The sequence below is a fragment of the Saccopteryx leptura genome, chromosome 2 (assembly GCF_036850995.1).
Source record: "Saccopteryx leptura isolate mSacLep1 chromosome 2, mSacLep1_pri_phased_curated, whole genome shotgun sequence".
Taxonomy (NCBI): domain Eukaryota; kingdom Metazoa; phylum Chordata; class Mammalia; order Chiroptera; family Emballonuridae; genus Saccopteryx; species Saccopteryx leptura.
In genome coordinates this window covers 363,897,339-363,916,142 of record NC_089504.1, presented here as the reverse complement: position 1 = coordinate 363,916,142, position 18,804 = coordinate 363,897,339, and the positions used below count along the sequence as shown (strand labels likewise).

The 18,804-nt window shown below is 52.7% G+C and overlaps 2 protein-coding genes across 2 annotated transcripts in view; both read left to right on the top strand.

The window, feature by feature from the left end:
• Window positions 1-1,099: 1,099 nt before the first annotated feature.
• TRIM16 (tripartite motif containing 16) lies at window positions 1,100-2,332 on the top strand (the record flags this gene model as incomplete). Its single annotated transcript, XM_066364560.1, has 2 exons — window positions 1,100-1,699; window positions 1,791-2,332. Coding segments are annotated over 2 exons (612 nt in total), but the record flags the coding sequence as incomplete, so codon positions are not given.
• Window positions 2,333-3,392: 1,060 nt separating this feature from the next.
• FBXW10B (F-box and WD repeat domain containing 10B) overlaps window positions 3,393-18,804 on the top strand; it is a 29,920-nt gene continuing 14,508 nt past the window's right edge. Inside the window, exons 1-7 of the mRNA XM_066366464.1 lie at window positions 3,393-3,984; window positions 6,651-6,827; window positions 8,244-8,444; window positions 8,782-8,909; window positions 9,883-10,005; window positions 14,522-14,631; window positions 18,420-18,620. Coding sequence (XP_066222561.1) covers window positions 3,483-3,984; window positions 6,651-6,827; window positions 8,244-8,444; window positions 8,782-8,909; window positions 9,883-10,005; window positions 14,522-14,631; window positions 18,420-18,620 — 1,442 coding nt within the window. The 5' untranslated portion in view covers window positions 3,393-3,482. The remainder of the gene's footprint in view (window positions 3,985-6,650; window positions 6,828-8,243; window positions 8,445-8,781; window positions 8,910-9,882; window positions 10,006-14,521; window positions 14,632-18,419; window positions 18,621-18,804) is intronic.

Genomic DNA, 18,804 nt, shown 5'->3' with positions numbered 1-18,804 from the left:
AACAAATAAATGAACCAATGGATCTTATTTCTTGATTCGGCTCAGCAAATAACAGAGGAAATGCCAAAGGTTTGACAAAGAAAGTAGAGGGACTTGTGACAAAGGGTCTGGGACCCCTTCCAGCATGTGTGTGTGTGTGGGGTGTCCCCAATAAGCAGTTCTCCACGGCACCAGGTGGGTGTGCTACAACTTTACTCAGTTCTGGCGTTACCTACCCGTCCTCACCCCACTTCAGATGCTGGGCGAGTAGTAGGTCCTCAGGCTGCTCACAACTCTTGTCCGACCCGGCTATTAACAGGAGGTTCCCACGTCCCTGTCCTGGGGTGGATCACGTCGTTAGAGCAGCTCACAGAGCTCAGGGAAACACTTCTTTCTGTGTACCAGTTTTTTTAAAGGGTGGGATAAAGGACACAGGTGGACAGCCGGACACGGTCTGGGAAGGCCCTGAGCTCAGGAGCTCTTATCCCCACGGAGTCAGGGTCACCTCCCAGAGTGGACGTTCTTACCCACCTGGAAGCTCTCTGAATTCCCTCCTGATGGGATTTTTCAGGGAGCCTGCTCACGGTGGCACAATGGCTCCTAACTCTACTGCCGGCCCCTCTTTTTTCTCTGGAGAAGTAGGGCTGAAATCTCCAAGCTCCCAATCACGGCTTGATCTTTCCGGTAAACAGCGCCCCACCTAGGAGTTGTCCAGGACCCCCCACCCACCCCTGCCAAAGTTGCCTTTTTAGGACAAAAGATGCTTCAGTCACCCAGGAAATTACAAGAGTTTCGAGAGTCCTGTGTCAGGAACTGGGATTCAGAGACCAAATATTAGAACAAAAGATGCTCCCTGTGTCCTTACCAGTTAGGAGATGACAAGAGTTTCATGAGTTCTGTGTCAGGAAACAGTGGGGACACAGGGACAGAGGTGGGACCGTATTATTCTAAATGACGATACCACGTTGCGTTCTGTTTTCTGGCTTCCACGCCCCTGTATTTTCTTCCCCCCCAGGGGGGGGGGACAGTGTCCTGGGTAAACAGAGAACAGAGAGGTCTGGATATTTTCTCAGACTTGGGAGGCTGGTCAGGTTGGAAACGTTCCGTGGGTTTCTGACCTACTGTCCCCGACTTCCGTCTCTCCTCAGATGCTTGTGACATCACGCTGGACCCGGACACGGCACACAGGTATCTCCGGCTGCAGGAAGACAACCGCAAGGTCACCAACACCACGCCCTGGGAGCACCCCTACCCGGACCTCCCCAGCCGGTTCCTGCACTGGCGGCAGGTGCTCGCCCAGCAGAGCCTGTACCTGCACCGGTACTACTTCGAGGTGGAGATCTCCGGGGCCGGCACCTACGTCGGCCTGACCTGCAAAGGCATCGACCGCAAGGGGGAGGAGCGCAACGGCTGCATCTCGGGAAACAGCTTCTCCTGGAGCCTCCAGTGGAACGGGAAGGAGTTCGCGGCCTGGCACAGCGACACGGAGACCCCGCTCAGCGCCGGCCCTTTCCGGAGGCTGGGCATCTACGTCAACTTCCCGGGGGGGACGCTGTCTTTCTATGGGGTGCAGCCTGACGCCATGACCCTGGTTCACAAATTTGACTGCAAGTTTGCGGAGCCAGTCTACCCCGCCTTCTGGCTCTCCAAGAAGGAAAACGCCATCCGGATCGTGGATCTGGGAGAGGAGCCCGAGAAGCCGGCCTCGGCTGCGGCGGAGGCTGCCCCGTAGCCAGGGGCGGGGTCCACGTGGAGGCTGCCCCGTAGCCAGGGGCGGGGTCCACGTAGCCAGGGGCGGGGTCCACGTGGAGGCTGCCCCGTAGCCAGGGGCGGGGTCCACGTGCCAGACTTCTGCTCACCGCCAGGCAGCCACGCGCGTGCGCTTTGAGGGTGACCTGGGCACAGAAATCTCTGCCGGTGGTGGCTGGCTTTGGAAACCATGTGGGTCTGGGAATGGGGAGCCTCTGGTGTCCCCCTTTTGCTCCATGCTGTGCCATTCTCCATGTCTGTTAGCCATCTTCCGGTGAAAGACCCCCTTCGGTGATACTTGAGTCTTCCATCTTGGACTCTCCTGTCTGTCATGCTCCTGCCCTCCCAGGTGCACGGATGGCCCATTGGGCCTGGAATTGGTAACCAGGAATCTTCAGAGAGATTAAAAAAGAAATCACAGAGTAATCATAATAAATGACTAACTTGATTGCACATTTCCTGTGTCCCAGACAGTTTTGGAGTTTTCCCTATGTCATCGTCCCATGTGACCCTCGTGTAGCCACATGCTATATAGAGATGTTCGCCTGAAACCTGTGTACTCTTATTGATCACTGTCGCCCCATTAAATTTCCAAAGAAAAGAAGCGGTGTATCTATTCTTTTTTTTTTTTTTTGTATTTTTCTGAAGCTGGAAACGGGGAGAGACAGTCAGACAGACTCCCGCATGCGCCCGACCAGGATCCACTCAGCACGCTCACCAGGGGGCGATGCTCTGCCCATCCTGGGCGTCGCTATGTTGCGACCAGAGCCACTCTAGCGCCTGAGGCAGAGGCCACAGAGCCATCCCCAGTGCCCGGGCCATCTTTGCTCCAATGGAGCCTCGGCTGCCGGAAGGGAAGAGAGAGACAGAGAGGAAGGAGAGGGGGAGGTGTGGAGAAGCAGATGGGCGCTTCTCCTGTGTGCCCTGGCTGGGAGTCAAACCCGGGACTTCTGCATGCCAGGCCGACGCTCTACCACTGAGCCAACCGGCCAGGGCCGGTCTATCCTTTTTTTTTTTTTTTTGTATTTTTCTGAAGCTGGAAACGGGGAGAGACAGTCAGACAGACTTCCACATGTGCCCGACCGGGATCCACCCAGCACGCCCACCAGGGGCGAAGCTCTGCCCACCAGGGGGCGATGCTCTGCCCCTCCGGGGGTTGCTCTGCCGCCTGGGGCAGAGGCCAAGGAGCCATCCCCAGCGCCCGGGCCATCTTTGCTCCAATGGAGCCTCGGCTGCAGGAGGGGAAGAGAGAGACAGAGAGGAAGGAGAGGGGGAGGGGTGGAGAAGCAAATGGGCGCTTCTCCTATGTGCCCTGGCCGGGAATCGAACCCGGGTCCCCCACATGCCAGGCTGACACTCTACTACTGAGCCAACCGGTCAGGGCCCGGTCTATCTATTCTTTACGTTTGACTAACCCTCTTCTTGCCGTCCTAGAACTGAGATGACCAGCTCTTTCAGCATATACAGCAACTGCCTCCACCTCGGCAGGGCCAGGTTTAGGAGATTTACGGTAAAGCCCTGTTTCCTAGGAGGTCAGTACAAAAAGCCAGACTTCTACCGGCAGTTTCCTGGCAGTTTCCTTCCAGGAGAAATCGGCCTTCCATCTCTGGCAGAGGGGTTACTTTTTCTTTCTCTGGGAGACGCTGATCACAGAAAAGGCTCATTCGAGATCTGGATCAGGGTCTCCTATTCCTCTGAGGTTGGGTGGGGTGGACCAGGGGCAGAGGAGGAAGTGAACTGGTCGTCTCAGGATCATGGAAAACCTGGACTCAAGCCTGAAGGCCGTCCCCTACTTCTACTGCGAGAAGGGAGACGGGTCCGTGCCCGTCTGCCAGGACTGCGACACGTGCGTCTTGGCTCGGAAGACCTTCTCCACCAAGGAGTGGTTCTGGAGGGTCGGTGAGGTGGACCGGAGGCGGTTCCTCGTCAGCGTTCTGCAGCAGTTAGACAGCTTGCCTCTGTTACAGTATTTCCAAAACATCCTTCAGACCACCCAGGGGAAGGACTTCATCTACCACCGGTCCCGGGTCAGCCTCTCCCAAGGGGGGAAAACCGCCAAGTCCTCCTTCGACCAGATGTTGCATCGAACGGTGGAAGCGAAGATGAAGGAGACGCTGTTCTGGTTTGGGAAGAGCGCCCCGCAGACGAAGGCCGATTACACGCTCTCGCTGCTACAGCTGTGTGACCCCCCGTTGCTGCTCACCGCCACCAACGTCGTCAGGGTCTTGTTGCAGAGGAAGCTGGACAACGTGTCAGGTGAACGGAGCCACGGACAGAAGACTGGGGGCCCCAAGGGCCAGGGAGCCGGGTTTCAGGAGCCCTGTAGAGGCACCGGGGGTGTGTGGACAAACTCAGGTCAGATGGGGATTTCCCGGAAGGCGGGATAGAGCTCTTTTTCCTGACACGGGATCCTGAAACCTATGTACCAAAGGAGGAATTGCCGAATGCAAGTAACTTTCTGGTAGAAAATGGTCACACGACAAATAGAGAGGGCTGGCAGAACTTAGAACTGTCAAGCCTTTCAAGTGGGTTTCTGTACCCTTCGGCCCAGAAATGGCCGGTCTGTCTCTATTATTTAAGGTTGATGTGGCTCCTGCATCAGTGACTGACTGGCCTTGGGGGTGTGTGTGTGTGAATTGTTTTGCCCCCGTCACCCAGCCTTGTGCAGAAACCAGGCCAACAGGTCAAAAGCTAGGGAATTAGTGTTTTTTTATTCCACCATATTCTTTGCTTGTGCATAAAAGTCCAATCTTGAAGTAGAGGTTATCCAAGGCTGGAGTGAATGAATGGGCCAAATCGGGCTAGCACAGGACGGGTCAGATTTTAGCTCGTATCAGAATCCCGGTCGGGCTTACGCGATCCCCCACGGCTGGGCTCCCTCAGATCTCCTGAGGCAGCGGGTCCTGACGAGTCGCACATCTAACCGGTCCCCGGCCGATGCTGGGACTGCCGCTGTGGGACCGACCCTGAGAGCCACCGACCTAGGGGTGTCGGTGAGAAGATCTTGGGGCTGTTTGGCCGGTTCAGTGAACGAGGGGAACAAATAAACCAGAACAGAGGCAAGAGGAGATACAAAGAAGGCTCTAGAGGGGTCCAGGAGTGGGAGGTCCGGTGTGGGGAAGCGGAGGCTCAGCGAGGGGTGGGAGGCCGGCTGGGAGGCCGGCAGATGGAGGGGTTTCAGAGTTGCTGATCTTGAAGGCTGACAATTCCTGATGTTCACGAGGCCGGATTCGTGGTCACCGTTGGAGAATCGTGGCATCCGAGAGAAACTGAAAGCTAGATTGACCTATGGTGCAATTCGATCCTGACATAACGCCATTAGACTTCGTTAGTGCTTTGGGCAAATAGAAGAAAGATCATCTGGAATGAAGATGCGGTGAAAAAGCCCCTTAAAAAACTAGAGACGTCACAAATAGATCAGAAGCCAACCAGTCCAGCTCCTTCATTTTATTAGATAAGGAGCCCAAAGTTCAGGGAATCTGAGGGCCTTGAACGAGGTCACCCAGCGAGGGGCTTGAAAACCAGGACTCCCCTCCCGGCATCTTCCACTGTGCGGGGCGACCCCTCGCCACCCTCGCCGCTGGGCGTGGGGGGTGCGTGCGGAGGTGGGCGGGGAGTCTGCCACGTGCATTACTCCCTGGTCCTCTCTCAAAGGATTTCCTCACCCTCTCTAGGAACCAGCCGCTGACATTAGAGCCCAGTTCCGTTGCGGGTTGCTCAACCTGTCCCTTTTCTTAGGGAAGCTTCTCTCTTAAAAAGTTAAATTCTCTATTTCGACTAAAGGGCAGTTATTTGTATCATTGAAGAAAGTGAAGCCAGAGCTTCATAAAAGCGGTTTGTCTTCCAGTTCCTGCCCACAGCCCTCTCACGCCCTCTCTCTGCCTATAGAACTCTGACCAATTCTGCACGGGAGGCGGGCTGGCAAAATTAGGGGTTTCCTGTGGTTTTTGGGTTTTTTTTTGCAGAGAAACTCAGAGACCTCAAAAGAAAGCAGACATAACCAGCCCGGCCCATTTCATGTAGATATAAAAGAAGCAAGTAGAGGCTCCATCTAAGTAGCTCAGTTGCGTTAGAGCCCTAGTCGGCAAACTGCGGCTCTTTGGCCCCTTGAGTGTGGCTCTTCCACAAAATAGCACGTGCGGGCGCTACCTCGATAAGGAATGTACCTACCTAGATAGTTTAAGTTTAAAAAATTTGGCTCTCAAAAGAAATTTCAGTCGTTGTACTGTTGATATTTGGCTCTGTTGACTAATGAGTTTGCCGACCACTGGTAAGAGCATTGTCATGATATGCCAAAGTTGCAGGTTTGATCCCTGGTCGGAGCACATACAAGAATCAACCGATGAATGCATAAATAAAGGAAACAACGAATCGGCGTTTTCTTCTCTCCCCTTCCCTCCCTGTCTCTCTAAAAAAATCAATCAGTAGCCCTGGCCAGTTGGCTCAGTGGTAGAGTGTCGGCCCGGCGTATGGAAGTCCCAGGTTCGATTCCCGGCCAGGGCACACAGAAGAAGCACCCATCTGCTTCTCCACCCCTCCCCCTCTCCTTCCTCTCTGTCTCTCTCTTCCCCTCCTGCAGCCAAGGCTCCATTGGATCAAGTTGGCCCAGGCGCTGATGATGGCTCCATGGCCTCCACCTCAGGTGCTAGAATGGCTCTGGCTGCAACAGAACAATGGCCCAGATGGGCAGAGCATCGCCCCCTGGTGGGCATGCCGGGTGGATCCCAGTTGGGCGCATGTGGGAGTCTGTCTCTCTGCCTCCCCGCTTCTTACTTCAGAAAAATTAAAAAAAAAAAAAAATCAATCAATAAAAACCAAAAACAAAAAGAAGCAAGTAGAAATGAAATCACTTACTTCTGTCTCTTTTTTTCCTCTACACACCTGCTTCAAGAATAACTTTGTCTGGAACTTCTGTGTTTCAGAGCTTGCTCAAGACTCCAGCCGTGTGTTTTTCCTCCCCGAAAAAGTTTACAGTCCCCAGTTTAAAACTTTACACGTTTACTGGGCACCCACAACTAAGGACACTGCCTTCCCTTTGTCCAAGGGTTCAGGAAGAAAAAGCTTGCTTGGAAAAGCTGTGGGGAAAGCATCTAGTACTGGTAAGTTCACTTGCGGTGAGCAAGCCAGTAGATCTGAGACTTGGCAGTCTCCAGGGAAGTTGGAGGGGCTGAGAGGGCCATAACCCGTGGGGACGACAGATGCGGGTGTGTGTGTGTCAACATTTACTGTCCACCGGTGGCATGTTGGACTCTCTGATAGTTGTTCCTTCATTTAATCCTACATTCGGGAAGGGGAGAAGGAAGGGTAACATCAGTCAATACGACTCAGGATAAAAACAGTCCATGTTTTTATCTCTCCGGTGGGGTGCCTTTGGGTGACACCTGAAAATAGAGATCAGAAAGGAGGTTCTCAAGGGCTTCTTTGAGAGTCTCCCTCTGTCCCGCGCCACAGTCCCCTGTCTGGCCCCCGACCTGTGGCATGATTGTGGGCACCTCTCCAACCAACTCATTTTGAAAGAACTCAGTGGCTGTTGTTTTGCAGCGTTGGATTCCTGGAGGAGGAAATAAAAGCCACGGGGACATTTGGACCTTGACCTCAAGGCCATTCTAAGTTGGTTTTCAAAGCAAGACTGACCCAGGAAACAATGATAGGAAATGCAGCACATAGAGTTTACAATATATATATTTTGTATTTATATAGAAAATTTCAAATTTTAAAAGCAGCTAGAACAGTATAGTAACCATTCATACAACCATCACCTCTCTTCGATAACGATCAACATCTTACCAATCTTTTTTTTTTTTTTTTTGTATTTTTCTGAAGCTGGAAACGGGGAGAGACAGTCAGACAGACTCCCGCATGCGCCCGACCGGGATCCACCCGGCACGCCCACCAGGGGCGACGCTCTGCCCACCAGGGGGCAATGCTCTGCCCCTCCGGGGGGTCGCTCTGCCGCGACCAGAGCCACTCTAGCGCCTGGGGCAGAGGCCAAGGAGCCATCCCCAGCGCCCGGGCTATCTTTGCTCCAATGGAGCCTTGGCTGCGGGAGGGGAAGAGAGAGACAGAGAGGAAGGAGGGGGGGTGGGGGGTGGAGAAGCAAATGGGCTCTTCTCCTGTGTGCCCTGGCCGGGAATCGAACCCAGGTCTCCCGCACACCAGGCCTACGCTCTACCGCTGAGCCAACCAGCCAGGGCCATCTTACCAATCTTATTTCGTTCATTCCACTCTTTTAAAAAAGTTGTGTATAATGCTTTGTTGTTGGGGTGATCAAAGGAAATTCAGACAGCATGCATTTCACCTGAGCAGGGCAGGCTTTGAGACTACAGGCATCTCCTTGGGAAGGCTGAAAAGTACTTGTATGTTTTCTTCTTTTTTTGGGGGGGAGGGTCCTCTCTTTTCATTTGGGCAGAAGAAATGACGAAATCCAGTAGCCTAAGGGAAGACTGATGAGTTCTCCTGGCTAGGAATCAGCACCGAGACAAGCCACCATGCACCTTTCTCTGGCTCCCTTCTAGAGGGACCATGGAAGAGCTCTCTCCAGTGTATTTCCGAGATGAACAGGCAGTTTTCCAGAAAAGAAGGCATGCCCAAGGTTGGGGACACCCCTTCCAATCTGTTGGTTGACCTGGATGCTGTCAGAGACCTGTCTTCTGGGGTCAGCAAGTACCTGGACTTCATCCATCACCTGCCCATCCACCTCTCCAAGTATATTCTAAGTATGCTGGGGTGTCTTGGGAAATTGCTCGGGGACCTACCATGGCAATCCAGTTTGAGGTTCCCAGGCTTAACTTCCTTCCTTCCTCCCTTCCTTCCTTCCTTCCTTCCTTCCTTCCTTCCTTCCTTCCTTCCTTCCTTCCTCCCTCCCTCCCTCCCTCCCCCCTCCCTCCCCCCTCCCTCCCTCCCTCCCTCCCTCCCTCCCTCCCCCTCCCTCCCCCCCTCCCTCCCTCCCTCCCTCCCTCCTTTCTCTCTCCCTCCTCCTTCCTCCCTCCCTCTCTCCCTCCCTCCCTCCCTCCCTCCCTCCCTCCCTCCCAACCTTTCACCCCCCCCCCACAGGTCTGCTGGATAAAAACTCCCTGAACAGATGTGCCTCTGTGAGCCGGCACTGGGCCGTGGTGGCCCAGGAGGTCAAGCTGGACCTATGGAGGCACACGGTCATTCAGAACCAGATTACGTTACTGCAGGTACGCCCTGTCCGGGAGAGGGTGCTCTGGGGACCAGCCTCACTCCTTTGTCGGGGTCGGCCTGACTGTGAGCCTTTCATCCAGGTGTCCCCAAACTACGGCCTGCGGGCCGCATGTGGCCCCCTGAGGTCATTTATCCGGCCCCCTGCCGCACTTCTGGAAGGGGTACCTCTTTCATTGGTGGTCAGTGAGGGGAGCACTGTATGTGGCAGCCCTCCAATGGTCTGAGGGACAGTGAACTGGCCCCCTGTGTAAAAAGTTTGGGGACCCCAGATCTGCTCGATAGTCCCTGGCTTTCCGTGTGGACCTCTCTGTGTGGACCTCCCACTCGTCCCCGTCCACGGTACCATGTCAGTGTCCAAGGGGAGCAGGGCAGCAAGGACCAAAACCTCTCAGAGAGAGGAGGGCGGGGCCTGGCGAAACCTCACCAGCAGGGCGTCTCCCTCCCAGAGAGCTGCGCTGTGGCTCCCGCCGTCAGAGAGACCCAAGCGTGTTTCCAGGGCGGCCCAATCCGGCACACGGTGTTCGTCGGGACGCAAAGTCTCTTCCGAGGTTGAAAGGCAGTTTTCCCGGGTGGTCACCGTTTCCAGCACATTAACTTTCTGTTTCTTGCCTGAAGCCTAATTCAGACCATGGGGTCCTGGCTGGTAGACCCTTTGCCCGCAGAGACGGGCTCTGCCCGCAGAGACGGGTGGGAGAGAGAGAAGGTGAGAAGAGGAGGGCGCGGTGAGGCGAGCCATGCTCTGGAGAGCCAGGAGGCGCTGACCGTCCGTCTCTTTCCGGTCTCGCCCCAGATCTCTGCTGTCCTTGTCCTCACTCCAGTCCACACAGCCCGCCGGCCTCGCCGCCAGGCCTGGGCCTCCCCCGGCCAGAGCCGACCCGTCCTCCGGATCCTGCCCAGCACCAGTCGTTCCCCTCTTGTTGGAGAGAGGAACTAACTGAGAGGGGCTGTTCTCTGCTCTCCCTGCCCCAGGGTTCCGACGTCAGGGGGCTCGACCCTCGTTACGCCTGCAAGCTCTTAATCCCGATCCCTAAAATGACAGAGGACAGGAAGCGCCCGCGTGGGAAAAACCAGAAGTGGAAACTGAGAACAAAGGTGGGTGCTGACGGCATGGGGGGGGGGAGGGAAAGGGGGCGCAAATAACTGTGAGCGTCCGTCGGACTGGCCGGACTGGCCGCTGAGGGCTGAAGGCGGCTCGGTCCTCACGTGAAGGCGCAGGAAAGTCCTCACAGTGCAGGGATACAGGCTATGGGAGGGGACACTCCCTAAGGGAGGCCAGAGTTCTGTGCTGGGTGTCCTTTCAACAGGTCACTTCCCTCCTGTCAGCCTTGCCTGCCCGCACCTGTTACAGAGTGGACTGAGGTGCTTGTCCGCTCGGGGTTTGTCTTTACTTCCAATGCCATGGCCGTGGCCGTGTCTGTGGCCCCGAGTCAGCGGGCGGAGAGCTCAGAGCCAGGAGCAGTGTCAGCGAGGGCTGGGGCTTCCCTCCTCAACACCCGTCAGTACCTGCCACCAGGGGCTGCAGGAGCCTGAGGCTCTGGAACGAGAAGGACAGAGGGGAAGCCCCCAGGGGCTGCAGGAGCCTGAGGCTCTGGAACGAGAAGGACAGAGAGGAGGCCCCCAGGGGCTGCAGGAGCCTGAGGCTCTGGAACGGGAAGGACAGAGGGGAGGCCCCCAGAGGCTGCAGGAGCCTGAGGCTCTGGAACGAGAAGGACAGAGAGGAGGCCACCAGGGGCTGCAGGAGCCTGAGGCTCTGGAACGGGAAGGACAGAGAGGAGGCCCCCAGGGGCTGCAGGAGCCTGAGGCTCTGGAACGAGAAGGACAGAGAGGAGGCCCCCAGGGGCTGCAGGAGCCTGAGGCTCTGGAACGAGGACAGAGAGGAGGCCCCCAGGGGCTGCAGGAGCCTGAGGCTCTGGAACGGGAAGGACAGAGAGGAGGCCCCCAGAGGCTGCAGGAGCCTGAGGCTCTGGAACGAGAAGGACAGAGAGGAGGCCCCCAGGGGCTGCAGGAGCCTGAGGCTCTGGAACGAGAGGACAGAGGGGAGGCCCCCAGAGGCTGCAGGAGCCCGAGGCTCTGGAACGAGAAGGACAGAGGGGAGGCCCAGGGCTGGCCCGGAGCGTCCAGGCTCCAGACGAACTGAGCCTTCTCACTTTCCGCTTCCGGTTCATCCTGGTTCCAGGGTGGCAGGGGGGAGCCACTTCACCGCAGGCCTCCCTACCGAGTCTTGGGCAATCGTGAACAGTGGAGGGAGATGCTGAGCTCCGTTCTGCCTGCCCGGGCTCGGTCGATTCCTCGTCCCTCCTCTTTGCTCCAGGGCCTTCTATTTTGAAACTGTTCAGTGGGCCCCCAAAGAATACTTAATGACAGGTGCTCAGATGGCCGCTCCCCGTATGAAAGCTGTAGAGTATCAAGTATAATTTGAGAAACTGGAGCGTCCAGAGAGACCACCTAATGCATATGTTTGTAGAGGCCGGACAGGTCCCACGAACGAGGGAGGTGGGCGGCGTGAACGGCAAAGGATGGTGGGACTGGGAAGAACGAGGGGGCTCACCACCCATCTAAGGAGCCCTCTGCTACGCAGCTGTGGCTAATGACCGTATTTCCCCGTGTATAAGACACACCTTAATTTGGGGGCCTGGAATTTGAAAAAAGACAAGCACGAAAAAGGGGGAAACAGAAGTAAAAAAACCCTACAACCACCGTATAAGACGCACCCAGTTTTTAGACCCCAATTTTTTGGAAAAGGGTGCGTCTGATACGTGGGGAAATACGGTGCCGCTATTGTAGGGTGCAGCGCTCAGCCTCCCAGACCCTCTGAACTTCCCGGAGAAGTGGAAACTCCAGTTTATCACCTGACACTCCTTGTTTTTCTTAAATGCTGGTGACCAGTTAAAAGCATTGGAAAAAACCCCCCAAAACTATGTGGGCCAACTAACACACATTTGTTGACCTCATTTGACCGGCGACTTCTTTTTTTTTTTTAAATCTTTGAGTTGGGCCTGACCAGGCGGTGGCGCAGTGGATAGAGCATCGGACTGGGATGTGGAGGACCCAGGTTCGAGACCCCGAGGTTGCCAGCTTGAGCGCGGGCTCATCTGGTTTGAGCAAAGCTCACCAGCTTGGACCCAAGGTCACTGGCTTGAGCAAGGGGTTACTCGGTCTGCTGAAGGCCCGTGGTCAAGGCATGTATGAGAAAGCAATCAATGAAAAACTGATGATTGATGCTTATCATCTCTCTCTTTCTGTCTGTCTGTCCCTGTCTATCCCTCTCTCTGACTCTCCGTCTCTGTAAAAAAATAAAAAAGTTAAAAATACTTGTTTGAGTTGGCCCATTCACTCATGTTATAGGCACAGAAACGGAGGCACAGAGAGTGTGAGCCCCTGACCAGCAGAGCGACAGACCCAAGTTAGACGCTGACCTGCGCTTCCCGAGTCTGTTGCTCCTCTGAGTATAGAATGAAACTATGACCCCTCTTCCTTAGCCGATGTAGCTGTCATCACCAGACGGGATTTAGTGCTTTAGAAATGTACAATTTAAGAGAAGACAGAGAGGCCAGAGGGAACGTGGGAAGTGGCAAAACTGAGCGGTTAAGGGGTCTGCTGGGCAGAGGTGGAGGGGAGTGCTTCTGAGGGGCGCTGACTGCAGCGGTACTGAGCTCAGACACCGTGCTGGGCGCATGCCGAGGGCTTTGTGTCCATCATGCACTTGGTCCTTACTAGAGGTCGGGTAGAGAGCATTGCTCTCAATTCATGGGTGTGGAAGGGAAGGCCAGGGGGTTAGAACCCTTGCCCAAGTTCTCATAGCTGTTCAGTGGCCGAGCTGGAGTTTGAAGTCAGGTCTTGTTCCTCCTAATGACTCTGCCATGTGGCTTCTAAGGCTCTCCGAACTCAGAAGGTGAGCATGAGCTTAGGAGTCCCCAGCCTGGGCTGGGAGAAGCCAGGGATGCCTCATTTAATCCAAGACAGACTATCATAGCTGCTTGGACAGATTCTTTTGTGGAGACACTTCTAAAGTGAATATCACTGCTTGGTTAGAGATTAAGGAGGATAGCAAACCCAGGAAAGGAGGGGAGTGAGCTGAGGAGGAATCTACAGGCAGGGGGATGGCTGAGGTTTGGAAGGAGAACGAGGAAGAGATGTTCCCAGGAGGGGCTCCCAGGGCAAACGGGATGGTGTGGTCTTCCTGGCGCTCATGATGCACTCTCTGTGTCGTGGTTTCCTGGAAGTGGGATTGTTCGTTTCTGCCATCGACTGGAGGGTAAAGGTATCGCTGGGGAGAAGAGTGGAACTGGGAGTCCAGCTGAGTCATCGGTACTGGAATTTAGCATGTCGGGCCATGCCAAAGCTGCTCAGAAAAGCGTGTGATTGAGGAATGGAGGGAGGAAAAGGAAGAAGGAAGAGAGGAAGGAAGAAAGGATTGAAAAGGGAGAGCAAGTACCTCTTTGAGATTTGATATATCGATTTCTCCTATCTGAGGCTCAGATGGCTCATCTGTGAAGTGAGAGAGTACAGTGTGTCCGTAAAGTCATGGTGCACTTTTGACCGGTCACAGGAAAGCAACAAAAGATGATAGAAATGTGAAATCTGCACCAAATAAAAGGAAAACTCTCCCAGTTTCATACCTATTCAGTGCAGTTCAATGTGGGCTCACACACAGATTTTTTAGGGCTCCTTAGATAGCTCTCCCGTATAGCCTCTACAGACTCGTCACTGACGGATGGCCTACCAGAACGGGGTTTCTCCACCAAACTGCCGGTTTCCTTCAACTGCTTATCCCACCAAGTCATGTTATTCCTATGTGGTGGCGCTTCGTTATAAACACGCCGATATTCACGTTGCACTTTGGTCACAGATTCGAATTTAGCGAGCCACAGAACACACTGAACTTTCCTCTGTACCGTCCACATCTGGACTGGCATGGCCGTGGGCTGCTCCGCTGTATACACGGTGTTACGTCATCATCTGCGCATGCGCACATGCTGCCACATCATCCTACAGAAACTGGGAGGGTTTCCCTGTGACTGGTCAAAAGTGCACCATGACTTTACGGACACACTGTACTTTGTGGGGCGAATGACGGACTTTTTGAGGCAGTGATAAGGAGAAATTCAGGTTGCTGAGGTAGGAAACCTTGGAAGCGCCGTGCATAGATCACGTAGCAGTAACCTCCCGTACGGCTTGAATCCCCATGAATACACTTTGAACTGTCAGGCACACGTAAATAGATATAAATGTGAGACTCCCCCCCCCCCCACTTCCACGAAGTGGTCGGTCAAAAGTCACGCGCGGGACTTTATCTGTGAGCAACCCCTCTGTAAGCGCATTGTTTAAACAAGTGCCACCAGCCGCACTGAAAGTTCACGGAATCAGAACGCACGGGAAACACAAAGCAGTGGAAGAAGAATGAGGACCCAGGGCCCCACGTTTTCTAACGGACAGAGGACTCTAGCGCCTGCCCCTGGGCCCCGCCCCATCACCGTGTAGACACAGCCACCGCCTTTAAAAGGGGAAGAATCCGTGGGCCCTCGTGTCCTTGCCCGGGGAGACCCTCCTAGGAGAAGAGTGGGTAAAGTTGGCCGCCGCACCTTGACTGCACGTGTTTCCTTGTTAGAACGACTACAACCTGTGGACGGCCTACCAGAACCAGGAGACCCAGCACGTCCAGATGGAGGAACGGAACGTCTTCTGTGGAACTTACAACGTCCGTCTTCTCTCTGACACGTAGGTACTAGGGTCTGAACCCTGGTCTTCAGAGACCCTTGACCTCCGCACTGTTGCTTCCTAGGGTCCCCGTGACCCTGTTTGCTTGGAAAGGCAACCCCTCCTCACCTCAGGCTGTGACTCAAACCAACATGAGAACAGGGCTTTGATTTGTGGACCGTAATCCGCGGTATGTGGAGGACACTGTCTCCTTATAAATTTCGGGTATACTGACCAACAAACTTTTGAACAATTTACGTGCTTAAAATCTTTCTCTTTTTTTGAAATATCTTTATTACTTTACTCTAATTTTAGAAGTAATATATGCTTAGTGGGAAAAAAATCCACCAAGTGCCAAAAAAAATGTACAGAGAAAAGCAACGATCTCCTACAATCTTATAAGCTAGAGATAACCACTATTAATATTGGTGTCTATTCTAGAATTCTTTTTGCATGCATAAAATATAAATATATATATATTTAAATTAGAAATGGGGTGATGCTATATGTATTTCTGCTACCCAGCTCTGTGGGATACAGAATCTATAAACACTGTAGATCTCTTTCCCTGTTAGATATGAAAATGGTACGTATGATAACTTCATAAGGTGACATCATTTGGATTTGCCATAAGAAAACCATTTAATAATCAACTTCCTGCCGCTCGTTAGGCCTAGGACTTCACTCCTCATTCATGAGGTGTTGTGAAAGACATCTCTATTTTATTTTTGGCCGTGAATCGTACGAACAAATTGTATCTTGACCAGTCAGTCCTTAAGGGGCAGACAGAGCAGATAGGGCAATGGCAAAGTTGAGTTCTTAGAAGTAGTATAGTGATAACACTCTTCAGGAGAGATGGTCTAAACCAGGGGTCTCAAACTCAACTCAGCATGTGGGCCGCAGAGCAAGATCACAGCCGTTCGGCGGCCGCACTAGGTCTAAAAAAGGCAACTGTTACACAACACTTTTCTCACTGCAGTTGAAAACAAAAAAAAATCAGTACAACAAGCACAATCGTACATGCAGTTTACTCAGTGTCACAAAACGACCAGAAACTGTAGTTTGCATCACAACTGCTGTTAACTAAGCTAATATCTAGCTAGGATGCTAGAGAAATGAAAAATACAAGTAGGCCCCTAGGCTTACTTAATTTTATCCAAAATATTTTGAACTTCGTGGATTAGTCTGCGGGCCGCACAAAATTGTTCGGCGGGCCGCATGCGGCCCATGGGCCGTGAGTTTGAGACCCCTGGTCTAAACAGTGGTCCCCAAACTATAGCCCATGGGCCGCATGCGGCCCCTTGAGGCCATTTATCTGCCCCGCCACACTTCCAGAAGGGGCCCCTCTTTCATTGGTGATCAGTGAGAGGAGCACTATATGTGGTGGCGCCGCAAAGCGTGGCCTCGCTCACATACAGTACTACTTCCGGTGACGCGAGATGCGCGTCACGGCTCTGGAAGCACATCACATCACTTGTTACGGCTAGTAGTGACAAATATGGAATCGGACATTGACCATCTCATTAGCCAAAAGCAGGCCCATAGTTCCCATTGAAATACTGGTCAGTTTGTTGATTTAAATTTACTTGTTCTTTATTTTAAATATTGTATTTGTTTCCATTTTGTTTTTTTACTTTAAAATAAGATATGTGCAGTGTGCATAGGGATTTGTTCATAGTTTTTTTATAGTCCCGCCCTCCAACAGTCTGAGGGACAGTGAGCTGGCCCCCTGTGTAAAAAGTTTGGGGACACCTGGTCTATGACAAGGACAATGGGAACAAAATGGCTTCTCCTATCTGGAGTGATCGTGCCTCCCTTTTTACTGGAACAACCTCGCTTTGTGATCCTGGAGTAAGTATTGGGTTGGGGAATAAGTTCGTAGCGTTTTTATATTTTATTTTACAATAAAATATAAATGATTTGTTTGCTGTTTGGCAAAGGGTAAGTATTCATTTGATAAAACTCTTTCTGCTCCACAAAACTATGTTAATTGTATTTTTGAGTTATTTAATTTTTTATTAGTTTTGAGGCTTAGAAATGGAATACCCAGGAGGCAAAAATCAACATTTTCGACACCTGCTCTTCTTTGCTTTTCATCGAGGTCAAAAAGCTGCCGAAGCAGCCCGGGACATTTGCGACGTGTATGGAGAAGGTGTCATAGGCGAGTCTACAGCACAGAAATGGTTTGCAAAGTTCAAAAATGGCGACTTTGATGTCGATGACACGTGCCGCAGCAGAAGGCTTTCTGAATTCGATGAAGAACTGGGAAATGCTCGAAAAGAATGCCACGGTCAACAAGGAGCTCTACATTGCCCAGCTACACCGCGTGAATGAGGCTATTCGACTGAAAAGACCTGATCGACATGGTCAAACCATACTCCTTCACGACAACGCCAGGCCCCATGGTGCACAAGTCATCAAAGCCGCACTCCAAGAGCTTGAATGGGAGGTCCTTCAGCATCCACCGTATTCTCCGGACCTTGCACCGACCGATTACCATCTTTTCCGCTCCCTGTCAAACCATATGAAGGGCGTTACCTTCAATAACAAAGAGGTCCTTAAAAACTGGCTCAACAACTTCTTTGACACCAGACCAGGCGATTTTTCGCAGAACGGCATCAACAAATTGGTCGAGAGGTGGGAAGAGGTTGTAAACAGCAACAGCGAATATATAATTGATTAACTTATTGATATAATTATTGTTTTTTGTTTAAATAAAAGTCTTCTGTAAAAACGCTACGAACTTATTCCCCAACCCAATAATAATAAGTGTCCCCCTTCACAACAAAATAATGTTTGGACGATAAATTATTCGGTCATCCTGCTCACACTGTATCGATTTGCTAATAATCTCATGACTGGAAAATGAATTCAACTCACACCCTGTTGTATTGGACGGTAACCTCACTGAAGGCAAAGTCCGTATCTCACTCATCTTTGTGTTTCCCATGGGCTTTTATTGGCACAGGACTCGGAACCTAATATAGGCTCATTGGATATTGGTAAGAAAAAAAAAGAAAACAGTGGTCTATGCAGTGGGTAGAGAGGGCTTCCCAACTGTGTTTTCTGAGGTTTCCCAGGAGAAAAGTTTTCTATGGTCAAATAAGTTTGGAAAATGCTGCATACTCTAGTCTATGCCTTAGGGATTTATCATACATTAATTAGAGGATTTTTTTTTTTTTTGTATTTTTCTGAAACTGGAAACGGGGAGAGACAGTCAGACAGACTCCCGCTTGCGCCCGACCAGGATCCACCCGGCACGCCCACCAGGGGGCGACGCTCTGCCCACCAGGGGGCGATGCTCTGCCCCTCTGGGGCGTCGCTCTTTTGCGACCAGAGCCACTCTAGCGCCTGGGTCAGAGGCCAAGGAGCCATCCCCAGCGCCCAGGCCATCTTTGCTCCAATGGAGCCTTGGCTGCGGGAGGGGAAGAGAGAGACAGAGAGGAAGGAGAGGGGGAGGGGTGGAGAAACAGATGGGCGCTTCTCCTGTGTGCCCTGGCCAGGAATCGAACCCAGGACTTCTGCACGCCAGGCCGACGCTCTACCACTGAGCCAACCGGCCAGGGCAGAGGATTTTTTTCTTGCCTTTTTTGTCTGTAGGTTTTATATCTGCCTGAAATGATTTTTTTTGGTATGGAGTGAGGTAGGAACCTCCTGGGGCCCGTTCATCCTGGGCCTCGCCTTCGCCTCTTCCTTGTTGGAAGGCCTTGAATTCTCCATTACGCTTGCAGGTGGAAGCCACCCTGCTAAGCGAGCCCCAGGCGGGACACTAACTCTTTTTTTCATGGACCTTTTCTCTGGCAACTCAGGTGGGACAAAAACAGAGTCATCCACTATTCCGGGGGAGATCTGATAGCTGTGCTGTCCAATTGGAAGCTCCAACTTCTGGACATCATACAAGTAAAGACAATACCCATCAAGTTCCGGGGCCATGCCGGGAGCGTCCGCGCCCTCTTCCTGTGTGAGGAGGAAAACTTTCTTCTGAGTGGCAGCTATGACCTGAGCATCAGGTGAGTGGTCCACGGAAGGGGTGGCTCCTCACCCCACTCAGGGGCCTAAAGTCAGCTTGTGGAGAAAGCATGCATACCTTTCTCTTTTTGTATCTGTTGAAGGGTTTATCCTAAACGATACTAACACTAACTTCTAGAAGAACCCACAACATTTTTCTTTTTTGGCGAGGCAAAAACCAAGAGT